Source organism: Rhineura floridana, chromosome 12, assembly GCF_030035675.1.
Source record: "Rhineura floridana isolate rRhiFlo1 chromosome 12, rRhiFlo1.hap2, whole genome shotgun sequence".
Lineage (NCBI taxonomy): Eukaryota > Metazoa > Chordata > Lepidosauria > Squamata > Rhineuridae > Rhineura > Rhineura floridana.
This window is the reverse complement of record NC_084491.1, coordinates 38,365,548-38,379,102: the sequence shown is the minus strand read 5'-3', so window position 1 is coordinate 38,379,102 and position 13,555 is coordinate 38,365,548. Positions and strand designations below refer to the sequence as shown.

The 13,555-nt window shown below is 46.7% G+C and overlaps 1 protein-coding gene across 3 annotated transcripts in view; it reads left to right on the top strand.

Annotated features, from left to right (window-relative positions):
* Nucleotides 1-13,555, top strand: part of SORL1 (sortilin related receptor 1) — a 135,155-nt gene that overhangs the window by 80,244 nt on the left and 41,356 nt on the right. The window contains exons 23-31 of one of the 3 annotated variants that reach the window (XM_061592616.1): nucleotides 59-172; nucleotides 1,123-1,245; nucleotides 2,084-2,203; nucleotides 5,725-5,847; nucleotides 6,818-6,925; nucleotides 8,185-8,316; nucleotides 10,273-10,404; nucleotides 11,427-11,561; nucleotides 12,946-13,101. In XM_061592616.1, coding sequence (XP_061448600.1) covers nucleotides 59-172; nucleotides 1,123-1,245; nucleotides 2,084-2,203; nucleotides 5,725-5,847; nucleotides 6,818-6,925; nucleotides 8,185-8,316; nucleotides 10,273-10,404; nucleotides 11,427-11,561; nucleotides 12,946-13,101 — 1,143 coding nt within the window. Of the gene's footprint in view, nucleotides 1-58; nucleotides 173-1,122; nucleotides 1,246-2,083; nucleotides 2,204-5,721; nucleotides 5,848-6,817; nucleotides 6,926-8,184; nucleotides 8,317-10,272; nucleotides 10,405-11,426; nucleotides 11,562-12,945; nucleotides 13,102-13,555 lie in introns of all 3 variants that reach the window. The other 2 variants (XM_061592615.1, XM_061592617.1) reach the window with 2 other exon arrangements.

Below are 13,555 nucleotides of genomic sequence, written 5' to 3'. Positions count from 1 at the left end.
ATGTTTCTTCGTCTGTGCTGGTTTCCTCGCCTGCCCCCTCTCTGCTGCTGCCTACCAGAAAACTCCTGTCTCTCCAACCAGTACCGATGTTCAAATGGGAATTGCATCAACAGCATTTGGCAGTGTGACAGCGACAACGACTGCGGGGATATGAGCGACGAGAAGAACTGTCGTAAGTCACATTGCTACCTGGCAATTTACATGGGGGTGTAGGCACACCAGTTCCCTGTCTCGAGAAGCTTACAGTCTGAGGGTTGTATCCAAAGTAGTGCTAAGGAAAGCGTCCCGTCACTGCAAGGATTTCCACTTTCACAGCGGGACTTTCCTCCCCTCCCTGCACCCTCCCAAACCTGTTCTGGGGTTCCCCCAATCCTCCAGAGAAGATTTTGGGAGTGGCGCAGGATACGTGTGGGGAGGAGGAAATTCTCATTGTGCAAGCAGAAATGACAGGATGCGTTAGTTGGTTTTCTCCTTTAATTTTAACAAGAGGAAGGGGGTGGTGTAAGAGGAGCAGGAGATAAATATGTGCAAATGCAGTTAAATATATTTTGCATTTCCTGATCGTGCCACCCCTGCTGTGTGGCTTGATATCCTGCCTTATCAAAAGCTATTTGGTGAGTCAAAGTTCAGGTTACAAGGGGAGCTGCCAGAGACAGAGCACAGGCAGGATTAGATGTTGCTTCAGCACTAGTTGGGCTTCAACTGAGCAACTTTATAGTAGGCGTTGCTGCCCCTTTCCTGGCCTGCCATCAGAGTCGTCATCCAGAGCATGCTGTCCTCCTCAAGAGTAGGGCTGAGGAAGAGTAGATGTCTTGTTGCCAAACAGATGCAGCTCTGACTGATAGCCGCCCTTCAGGGTCCCAAGCTGACCCTGTCACATGAGAGCCTTTACTTGCAAATGGTGGGAGCTGAATTCTAGATCCCAGAACTGCAGCTTTGCTCTGGTTCTCCACCAGATCATGACATGCTCAAGACATGGGTTAGGCAGTGCAATTTTGACGATGGACACATGGAACAGCTTCCTGTTATCTGTTTTGTGGGTTTATTTAAATGAATCTGCTGGCATTTCTGGATGAGCTGTTTATGTCCTGGAAATCTTCCTCTTTTCTCCCCTTCCAATAGCAACAACTGTGTGTGATGCTGACACTCAGTTCCGCTGCCATGAGTCGGGGACCTGTGTCCCGCTGTCCTACAAGTGTGACCTTGAGGATGACTGTGGGGACAACAGTGATGAGAGCCACTGTGGTAAGTGCAACAACAGGGTAAACGTTAGGGTCTTTCCACAATGGCTGGATTTGCTGCATAGTGATTGCCTAACTCACAGGTCGCCGACCTTTTTGTGTCAGTGAGTGCATTTGAAATTTTGAGAAAGTGCCATGTGCGCCAGTCACAAGATGGCTGCCATGTCAGTGGGTGTACATAACACAAAATGGCTGCCATAGGAACATGGCATAACACAAAATGGCTGCCATGTCTAATGGAGCAGAAAAAGAGACAGGATCACAAAATGGTACAGGCATGCCCCCCGCCCAATCAGCTTCCCCATCAGCGGGGGGAAAGGCATCTACATCAGCCACTACTGCACTCATTCAGAGAGAGAAGTCCTTTACATCTCTTCACTGTTCAGAGTAGATGGAAGGATGGGTGTCCAATCCTGGCATCCAGTAAAATGTAGGCATGTGTGTGTGTGAGAGAGAGAACACTGAGCAGGAAGGGCAAACAATTTACTATGGTGGCCACGAAAGAAGGTACTTGCAGGCATGTTGGTGACCCCCCATGTAACCAGTGTGTACTATGTCTCAAGAGAACTAGTACACACATGACCGTTTCGCTGTACATACTACCTCCCAACAGTGGAGGTAGAGCATGGCAATTGTGGCTAGTAGCCATTGATAGCCTTATCCTCTACAAATTTGTATAATCCCTTTTTAAAGACATCCAAGTTGGTGGCTGTCACTACATCCTCTGGGAGCAAATTCCATAGTTTAACTGTAGGAACAATTCCATAATTTCACCCTATGTCAGTTTGCACTTGGGTTCTCATACTCCCTTCCTTGGGACTTTTTTTGCCCTGTGTTTGCAGAAGCCCATCAGTGCCGTGGTGATGAATTCAGCTGCAACTCAGGGATGTGCGTTCGTCTCTCGTGGAAGTGTGATGGTGATAATGATTGCCGAGACTGGTCTGATGAAGCAAACTGTACCGGTGAGCTCTGTTTTTAAAGAAAAATGTGATCAATAAGCCCTTAGTAGGAATTGCTGATGACAGGTTGTCATCTGCTGTGAACATTTGTAGCTTCTTTGTCATTGATTTGATCACTTTTTTAAAAAAAGGCCAAAGGAAAATTATTTTGCACTTGAGGGGGGAATCTTCAGCGCCTTCACTGGCAAAAGACTGATTATTTTCTCTTGGGTTTTGGATGCCTCCAAATAGGTTTTGGCTCTCCCTGTAGCTTGAAGGCAGGAAGCTCTGATGTTTCAAAGGAAGACTTTGGCCTTTTCCTGCTGAGGCCACAGTTCATTTCCTGCCTTCGTTTGGAGCAGACCTACTTAAACACAGCTCTTCACCTGTTTCTACAGGGTTTTAATACATTTTCTCCCCTTTTTCTTCCTGCTTGATCCCAGTTTACCAGACTCAAATATATATTCCAAAAAAATCTGTCCATCTCCTCCTACACTTTCCCCTCAGCATATCTTTTTTCTGCCTTTGTTTCCTCTTGGCCTTCTGTGCTCTGAGCAGTCTTCTCAGCAATGGAGAAAACTTCAAAGCAACAAGATGTTGATATGATCACTTTTTTTTTATCTAAAGGCCAATAGGGAATTATTTTTCTGTTTAAGGAGAAGCTTCACCCCTCTTCACTGGCAAGAGACTGATTATTCCATTGCCAAATGATTTGCATTGCTTTTTTTTGTTGTATAAAAGTTGAGAAGAGAGGAGAGAAGACTGGAAAATAACTATTATTAAATCATAAAGCTACAAAGCCAGTGTGATGTAGTGGCTAAGGTGTTGGACTATGACCTGGGAGCCCAGGGTTCAAATCCCCACACAGCCATGAAGCTCGCTGGGTGACCTTGGGCCAGTCACTGCCTCTCAGCCTCATGAAAACCCTATTAATAGGGTCGCCATAAGTCAGAATCGACTTGAATTTACATTTTTACAACCCAGTGTTTAAGGCTGCAATCCCAGACACATTTACCTGGGAGTAAGTCCAATTGAACCCAGTGGAGCTTACTTCTGAGTAGACATGTATTGGATTGCAGCCTAAATCCTGGCAAGTTTGCTCTGAATCAATTTCACCATTTCTTTCTTCCCTTTTCCAAGTAATTGTGTTTCTCTCACTCATAGTTTTCATGTACATGCATAGATACATGTCCTTCCAATGGAGCACATAGTTACATTTTAATATTTTTGAACTGCCTCTCCCCCTGAGGCATCTGAGGCCAGGTGCATCTCCAACAATAAAAATATTACATTTTTTCTAAAAAATAAACTTGCAAACAATTTCAACACTTCATTACAAAAAATAACAGCATCAAAGGTGACACAAAAAGAAACGGTGCCTCAGATTAAAAAAAAAAAAAAAGCTGGTCACTTGGATAATATATACCAGAATAAAAACCAGTGGTAGCATTTGTAGTCTACTATGTTATTTAACATGTTTCTGCCTCCCCCAGTATATTTCCAATAGGGAGCAAGGGATTCTGACCTTTGTATCCAGAAAGAAAGGCAGTGGGAATTGGAGTTATTTAATTAATAAATAAATTTCTCTTGTCTTCCCTCCCAAAGGAGTCCAGGGCAGCAAACAATAAAACAGCAAAGCAATTTAAAAAATCTGAAAACACTTCAAAATAGTCAGATGTCCTCACTGCTAATACCTTCAAGGTTTCCAGGAATGGTATATTTCAGCTGTCAAATGAATGTTTTTAAGTTCCTCCTGAATGTTAATAATGAGGAAGGGGGAGACACCTCACCAGTGAGGGTGCTCCATATATGGGGAACTGGCACCAAGAAGGCCCTGTCAGGAGGTCAACACCAACTAGGTGGCACCCGTAACAGCACCAGTACCAGGACCTCACCTGCCGATTGTAGGGCCCAGGATGGTTGATATTGGGGGAGGAGCCCTTTTAAGTACATAGGCCCGAAGGTGGTTAGAGTAGTACTAAGACCTTGAATGGGGCTCGTTGGTAAGTAGTTAAGCTACAAACTAATCTCTCTCCCAAGGACCTAAACTTGTTTGTGTTGTTCTGATTGCCCTTGACCAGAGAGTTGGAGCGGCAGGCAAGTACTCTGTCACAAATTCCCTTGCTTTGAAACTATTCTTTATTGTTATGGTCAGTAACCAGCATAAAACAAAGACCTAAAACCCTCAAAAGAGGAAGTTATAGAGGAGAATAAAATACAGTAAAATATAATAAAATGGAATAAAATAAGATTGTTAAAACGTCAATATTATAAAATTCAAAAATGAAAAGAAGAAATTTATAAGATGGCTAGGATCCATTCCTGGTGAGTTTTGCTCGTTGCAGCGCAAAATTTGGCATCACTAAGAGTAGCAGATGTATTTAGCTGGAAAGGAGTAAAGAAACATAGAATGCGTCTGATCATTCTCTTGCTTTTAAAAGTGATGGTTTTTTACTGGAGATGCTGAGGACTGAACCTGGGACCTGTATGCATGACAAAACAGATGCTCTGCCACCACCCTTTCCTACAAAGTTGCTTAGCGGTTTTATTTTAATTTAATGTTGGGGGGCTTGACTTGGCTGTATTTCTGTTTGAGTCCTTGATGCCTATCAAGAAGGAACAGTCACCATTCTAGCTGCATGGGCGCTGTAACTTATCTTTCCTGCGAGGTTCCAAGAGTGAACGATTATTGGACAGGATTGGAGGCTTTTTAACGTTATTCTGTTAAGCCCCAGCTTGAAATTATCTGGGGATAACAGTTATTTTAGAAACAGTTCATCTGGCGGCTCTGCAGGCTGAATGTATGCCTCATCGAAAATAATTACATTTCTCAGTGAATACTTAATAGAATATTATTGCCGGCAGAGTGTGGTAACTTAGGATATCAGGAAGCACATCACTCGCTTGTTGGCAGTAAGTAGCATGCAATTCAATTACGTTGAACATGGGTTGCCTTCTTCATAAAGAGAGTCCTGGTGTTTTTGATAAATTATAAGGTGAAGGTGCACCAAAATGAGATAAAAGTGGCCTGATTTGAGAGCCAGGGCAAGCTCCGTTTGCATGTGAAACGGATAAACGTCAGCCTGCCTCTTTCTGTCTATCTGCCGACAATATGAAATGCTTAAAGCTCCTCATCCTTTTCCTCCTTAACCCATCCTTGTATATAAGTACTAGAGGGTGCCAGTGTGCACAAGGCAAAATTAACCAATGGGAATCACTGCTACAAAGATAGAATTGCTATGACGTTTTGAAGAAGGATTAGACAAATTGATGATGTAGGACAGTTCTATCAAACTCTGTTAGACAAGATAGCTAAATGGTACCTCCAGGTTCAGAGGTTCTACTTTTATCAGTCTCTGGCATCTCCAGGTAGGGCTGGGAGTATTCCTGTCTGAAACCCTGGAGAGCCACTCCGACTCTGTGTAAACAGTACTGGGGTAGACACACACACCAATGCTCTGAGTTGGTATAAGGCAGCTTTCTCTGTTCCTATCACTCTGGATCACTTCTCAATAGACTCTTTGCTGTGCTTGATTTTTCAGCAGTACACCACACTTGCGAAGCCTCAAGTTTCCAATGCCGTAACGGGCACTGCATCCCCCAGAGATGGGCGTGTGATGGTGACGCTGACTGCCAAGATGGATCTGATGAGGACCCTAACAGTTGTGGTATGGGAGGAGCTCTCAGCCAGTGGGGCAAGGTTAAAGATGGTTCCCCTCTGCCTAAATTCTGTGAGGAACCTTTTGGCCCTCCAGATGTTGCTGAACTACCACTACCATCAGCTCCAGCAGGCATGGCCCGTGGCCAGGGATGATGGGAGTTGTAGTTCAGCAACCTCTGGAGAGCCAAAGGTTGTGGTTGTTTTTGTTGTTAATAGTTAAATCTGTATCCCACCCTACCATCCAAAGTAGCCCAGAATGGCAAACAACAAGCAGTAAAATAATAAAAACATTTTAAAAACAGGTCCAGTACAGATGCAGACTGGTTCACCACGCCTGGCCTAAATGGAGAGTCTGCAGCACGCTCAGTGAGAGTAGGAAAATACTAGTCATTTGTACTAGTCATTTGACTGGGGACTAGGTCCCTAATACAGTAGCTAACATGGTGTCCTCCAGATGAAGTTGGACTACAATACCCGTGGCCAATGACAGTTGTAAGTCCAAAACATGAGGAAGGCATCACATTGTATTTTACTCGGGGGACGCGGTCACACCTGCGATATATCTGATTCCACGGTACAGTGGGATGCGTAATAGCCAGCTTCCACTGTACTTTAATTTCCGTCTCCCATCTGTATTGTTGTCACTTACCCCTTAGGTAGGGAATGGAGGGACAGGAGACCCAGATGGACCCTTTGAAAAATCCAACCCTCTTCCTTTACTTAGAGCCAGTGATTAGAGAGAGATTGTGGGGAGGGTGTCCATTTTTAAAGCATGTATGTGTCTGGAATTCCTCTCTTTCTGATGGAGGAGTCTGCCTGTGTTTGCTCTTGGTTTTGGCTTGATGATAATATCAGCCATATAATTCACCTGGCCCTGCCTTGGTAGACCATTTACATCCATGCAGGCGTGCTGGAAGTTATTTGCTGTTAAAAGATTTGTGTTGTTGTTTTGCTGTTTAAATCAAACTGTATTGCAGAGACAAAGTGCAATGGCTTCCAGTGCCCGAATGGGACTTGCATCCCTTCCACCAAGTGGTGTAACGGGGCGCGCGACTGCTCCGATGGCTCTGATGAACAGCACTGTGGTGAGTGCACTTGTAGGGTTATGCCTGGGGTGATGGTGATATGTGGAAGTGGTTCCAGGGCTGTTCACTCAGGTGCTTAGGCAGATAAATTGTTCCACTTCTTTCCAGGCCAGTTAGCATTGCCAGGTTGGTGCTATGTCTTGTATACTCTGCTGCAAAGTGAGCGATTCAGAAGCCGCATCCTCTGCAGCAGTATCCATCTTCTTTTGGCTGGTCCTTTCATCTGTTTACCCCACCCCACTCCGTCCCTCTTCTGTGGTAAGCCAGGTTCCAGCTGGTCTGCACAGTAGACAGGGAAAGGAACAGGTGAAAGGACCAGAGAGAAAACCGATGGGATACTCTGTGTGACCTGTTTCTTGAGTGTTTGTCCTGATTTGCTTGCAGTGTTTACACGTCTTCTGGTTAACCTTATACTCGTGCATATCCACACCACTTTCCAAGCAGTAAATGGTTGGTTGTTTTTTTAAACAGTGGGTTTGTTGCACTAGGGTGGCAGGCACTTTAATCTACTTTAATTAGACAAACCCAAGTTTGCATACAAAAGTTTGGTATCCCTCCAGCAAGACATTGACACTCTGGAAGCACCCCTCTGACTGCTCACTCTCCCACTTTACAGGAGGACTGGTGCACGGGGTCTCTCTTCAAACAAACCACGAACTGTAAATAAGGTTTGTTCTTGGCTTGCCACCCCATGGTTTGTTTGCGGGAAACAAACCATGAGCCAAGGTTTGGACATAATGCTAAACCAAACTATGACTGGCATCGTGGCAGGAGTGGGGGAGGAGCAAAGCAACTGAAATTTTCACTCCATGTACTAGCATGTGCATTCACTTCTAAATTAAAGTGATGTTCAGACAATACCAGTCACACAATAAAATGATGGCCCGGTTCACACGTAATACCAAGTTATGATTTGTTTAACAAGCCACTAGTTAATCATGAGTTGTTCCACAGATGATCAAATAAACCATGGCTTGTTTTTCCAAAGTTTGGTTTGTTTTCCAGCTGCTCTTGCCTTGTGTCTTTGAAGCTTGGTGATTTCGGGGTAGTCATGGTAAGCCATGGTTTGATAACCATGGTTATGTTTGAACCGGGCTGTTCAACACGTGAATGGTAAAAAAAGTGAGTGATAGTACAAAGAAATAGCAAAAGGAGAGTAAAATCCAAAGGAGAAGGTTGAGGTATGATAGGCTGTGAGTAGGTGGGATATATATATATATATAATTCTCTCTTCCTTCTGGTTGCTTCATGGTCTGCAGAACCCATCTGTACTCGCTATATGGATTTTGTATGTAAGAATAGGCAGCAGTGTTTGCTGCGTTCTATGGTGTGTGATGGCACCGTGCACTGTCGAGACGGCTCAGATGAAGACGCCGCCTACGCCGGATGCTGTAAGCATAGCAGCCAGGAATGGCATCATTAAAATGGGTTTGCCACACTGTGGTAGTTCAATGGTCAGCAAGAGCAGCTTGTCCATCTTTCCCTCATAACTTTCCTGTTTTGGAAATGCATCAAGGACCTACTCATAAACTGACAATAGAGAGGTTGCAGAATCTCATGTTTCTCGGTTCTTAAGTTAATGTGGTGTAGTTGTTAGAGTAGTGGTGTGGAATATTTTTCAGCCCAAGGGCCACATTCCCTTCTAGGCAACCTTCCAGGGGCCACATGCCAGTGGTGGGCAGGGCCGGAGGCAAAAGTGGGCGGAGCAACAATTATAAATGTTACCTTCGTACAGTAGGCTAGTTTCTACACACATTCACACATACCTCTCTCTGTTCTCCATCAAAACAAGCAAGAGGCAATATCAAAGTTCAGGGACGCATTCCAGCCAGGCAAAAACACTCAAGAAGGGTGATGGCTTGGAGGGGTGTCCCCAGTGCCAGATTGGATAGGCCCATGGGTTAGAGTAACAGACAAATAGGAAGGCACCAAATACAGTGGGGAAAGGTGCATAAATATAGGAGAAAGGTGCCTCCAGGTACACAGGAATATATTCATTGAGCTCCATGGGTTTTCCTGCATCCTCTCTGCATTTTGCTGCATCCTCCCTGCATCCAAGGAGAGGAAGTGTCTGGGGGGGAGCTAGATGAGGCATGCGGACGGGTGTCACCGGCCTGTGCAGTCTGTATGGGGGAGGGGGGCTGGGAGCTCCCTCTCTGTAATCTGAGGCAGGATTGGGAGTTGTCGGAAGGCAGAGCTGGGGTCCCAATCCTGGGGAGCTGGATCCTGGAGAGTTGGGAGAAGAGTATTCGGATGGATGGCAGAGGGAAGGGGGAGGAACTTCCCCCCTTTGGAGCGAAGACGAAACAGAGGAACTGCCAGTGATAAGGTCGCTTCGCTATACGTGTCAGATCTCTCGAACTTTGAGGTGATTCTGGGAATGCCCTGGCTAGCAAAGCATGAACCCAAAATAAGTTGGAAGGAGGCGGTGGTGTGGTTCACCTCACAGTATTGCCAGGAGAACTGTCAACCTGAAGGAATCAAGAACACCCTAGCGGGGGCAGTGCAAGAGATCGAGCAAGTGACCCTGCCACCAAAGTATGTCAGGCTGTCAGGTGCTGTCAGGCCCAGGATGTGACTCAGGAACCAGACCAACGGCTGTAGTTAATTCATGTTTTATTAGGGTAATGTCCAAACAAAGACTGCGTTTTCTCATGAAGCAATACAGGGATACAGGTCCTGCGGCATTGGGAGAAAGTTGACAGAGCAAGGGACTTCTTCCCGCCTGTTCTTTAAGAAGGGGCCAAACGGGCGCGCAATCTTTCGCTCCTCCTTAACTGCCCCTCAGGTACTGCCCGCCTTCCCCCCCTTCTCTCCTGTCTTTTCAGCTGTCTGCGTGTGCGCGGTGAGGGGGGAAGCATCACCCCCTCCTCTTCTGAAGTTTCTGATTCCAGGATGGGGGATAGGGGAGGGGCTGATGGTAAACTGCCTCCCTGCTTTTTGGCTGTGAGCAGCCCTCCCTCTTCCCCCTCTTGCTCTGAGCCTGAAAGAGGGGGAGGCATGAGAATGTCCAGGGAGGGCTCAGGCTCCCCATCGCTAAGTGACCTTATCACTGGCAGTTCCTCTGTTTCGTCTTCGCTCCAAAGGGGGGAAGTTCCTCCCCCTTCCCTCTGCCATCCATCCGAATACTCTTCTCCCAACTCTCCGGGATCCAGCTCCCCGGGATTGGGACCCCAGCTCTGCCTTCCGACAGTTGCCAGCCCTACTGCATTATCATGGTGGCTGTTACAAGTGTGAAGTGGACCTCTCTGGGAGGAAGGGGTGCGGACAGTTGCCTGGGAGGCACAAGTTTGGATTCTGCAATGTTTTATTGTTGTTATTTTTTAAAATAGCTTTATTCCTTGCAGCCCAGGACCCAGAGTTCCACCACACTTGTGACCAGTTTAGCTTCCAGTGTCAGAATGGCGTGTGCATTAGTTTGGTGTGGAAATGTGACGGCATGGATGACTGTGGGGATTACTCCGATGAGGCAAACTGTGGTGAGGAGAAAGTGCTTTATTAAACTAAAAAAGGGGGGGAAATGATCCTCTCTCTCTCTCTCTCTCTCTGTCTCTCTCTCTCTCTCTCTGCCTTTTTTGTCTGTAATGGCAAGGTTATTTCTCTCTCTCCCATTATTAAATGTGTGGGTGTGTATGTGCGCATACGCACACACACACAGGGCTACATTACAACCACACAAAAGCCAAATGTTTCTATATACACACACACAGTCAATTAATCTCTCCATCCAAGCAAGAGACATTGGCCACATTCACCCCATATGTTTATTCCACTATTATTCCGCTTTAAACAGTGATAACCTCCCCCTGGGAAGGGTTGTTTGTGAAGGGTGCTGTTAGGAGACCCTTATTCCCCTCACAGAGCTACAATTCCCAAACTTGTCTGGGAAGAGGGACTAACTATTAAACCACTCTGGGAATTCTAACTCTGTGAGGAGAATTGGGGCCTCCTAACAGCTCTCAGCACCCTTCCCAAACTACCCTTCCCAGGATTCTTTTGGGGAAACCATGACTGTTTAAAGTTTAAGAATAGTGGAATAAATGTATGATGTGAATGCTGCCATTGTCGCAATTCAAGGACATGGTCCAGCCAAGCAAAAGCCCTTGAGGGTGGTGCAGAGCAGGGCCACTGAGGGGTGTTGGTCTGAGGAGAATCCCGAGGGCCGGATAGAGAAGGCTTTCGAGGGCAGCATTCAGCTTGCAGGCTGGAGGTTCCTCAGCCTTGTTCCAGCAAAAGAAGCTTATGAGGTGATGTCAGCATGTTCCCTGTTTCCTTGCTCAAATAATTGCCATTTGTAGAGGGGAGAAGAAACATCTTTCTTTTCCAAGAAAGTACAGGGGGAAGTGTGTGTGTGGGGAGGCACAGGTCGACCACATCACCAAATTGTTCTCCCTCTCCCCACTGCTCACATTTAGTTAGTTAATCCTTTCATATCTTTCTTTGCTCAGTAGCATTTAGTCGGCAGGGGGGGAACCTAATGGGAACATGTTGTCCTTTCTAGAAAACCCAACCGAAGCCCCAAACTGCTCTCGGTACTATCAGTTCCAGTGTGACAACGGGCACTGCATCCCTAACAGGTGGAAATGTGACAAAGAGAATGACTGTGGAGACTGGTCCGACGAGAAGTCCTGTGGAGGTAAGAGCGAGAGGGGCTTCTTTCCAAGATGCTCTGGGTAGTTTTGGATGCTGCAGCGGAAGAAGAGGCTGCAGAAACGTACTTCCCACATTGCTCTACTGTTGCTTTTGGAAAGGGAGTTGCGCTTGGAGGATGCACAGGCATGCATCTTCTCTGTGCAGCTCCCATGTTGGGTGACATAGCCTTCTCCCTTAACGTTCCTTAGAAATCAGCTTTATTTGTTATTTTCTTACATTCCATCCTGCCTTTCTTCTGTCATGGAGCCCATGACAGCGTGCATGTGGTTCCCAGGCAGTCAGTGACCAGATCCAGACCTACTTAGCTTCAGCAAGGTGGTGGCCTCATGTGTCGTCAGACTATGCCCTGGGATCCACACCCTTTATTATGACATTATCTGGTACAATCCGAAAAATGCTTGTTCTGGGTTTGCCCCGGTGACCTCATATCGATGAGGCCATTCTAGAACAGAAATCTGTATCCTTAAGGGCCACTCTTTTTCTCCAAGCTATTATTAATAATGTCATTAATGTCCTGCCCTTCTTCCAACACTGAATTCAAGGTGGTTTACATGTGGTCCCCGGATGGTCTTCCATCCAGGCACTGACTCAGACCCACAGCTGCTTAGCTTCAGCAAGGTGGCTGCATCTAGAACAGGGATAGCCAGCATCGTGCTCTCCAGATGATGTTGGACTACTACATTTCTCATCATCCCCAGCCAGCATGACCACGGGTCAGGGCCGATGGGAGCTGTAGTCCAATGACATCTTGAGGGCGCCATGTTGGCTGCCCCTGCTTTAGAACATGTCCTGGGTCCTCTCTGGTGTTTCCAGATTATGTTGGACTACAACTCCCATCACAAGCACAGCCACCAAAAAACTGTTGGCTGGAAGAAACAGGATATGTTAGAACGCAAACCCCTTTCAGAACCATCCCAAGCATGATGGAGGCATGTCAAATGGCCCAAGATATAAGGATGCCTGCTAGGTTAGGTTATTTTTTTAAAGGTTTAGGCTAATTCCTTGAGGACAGGTAAGTGGCTAAATGATGTGGATGGGTAACTTGTGGCCCTCCAGTTGTTGTGATGAAGCTTTCATCAGCCCCATCCAGCATGGCCAGCAGTCAGAGGTGTTGGGAACCGCAGTCCAGCAACATCTGGAGGGGCACAGGTTCCCCATCTCTGCTATTTGCCACGAGTATGACAGCTGATGGTGTTCAAAGGTAGTCTGTCTCTGGTGACCAGGATGGGGGGGGGGGTTAGTGTCTTACTTTTCTGAGGCATCCCTCTTGTTGTTGTTGGTCATAGGATACTGGACTAGATAGACCTGTGGCCAGATCAAGCAGGGCTTGTTCTTAACGCAATCCAGTCTTGCTGGTTTAATTTTAGGTCCGGCGATCATCCCCATCACCACGTTGGCCCCCGCCACGTGTTCACCCAACCACTTCCGGTGTAATGGTGGCGGTTGCATCATGAACAGCTGGGTTTGTGATGGATATCGGGACTGTGCAGATGGCTCTGATGAGGATGCTTGTCCCACTGCTCGTAAGGCTCCGCTGCTACTACGACTACTGCTCCTGCTTTCATTTTTATATCGCCCCATCTCTCTGTTCCCACCCAGAGGGCTTGTGGTCAAGGAGAAGGGGGAAAGGAAGATGAGGTGAGGCAGGGGCTCTTGGGAGTCCTGGGGTGGCTCAGAAGCTTGACCCCAGGGGTCCTCGTTGAGAAGACAAGGAATGGTAGACCAGCTTCCCAAGACAGTTTTGCCTCCGCTGCCGTCTCCTTGCAACGTGCAGCCCTAAGAGACTGCCTGGGTGTGTTCTAGGATTCGCTCTTTGTCCATGTGGGTCTGATCAACACCCCATACGAAGGCTTTCCAGGATGGCTCCAGGTTTCTTGAGCAGAAGGAGTTCCCTAGTGGGAAGAAGCTTGGAGACCTCTGATGTAGGGGAAACTGAAGGGGTAACAGATACAGAGATTCTGGGGTAGCCGACTCTTG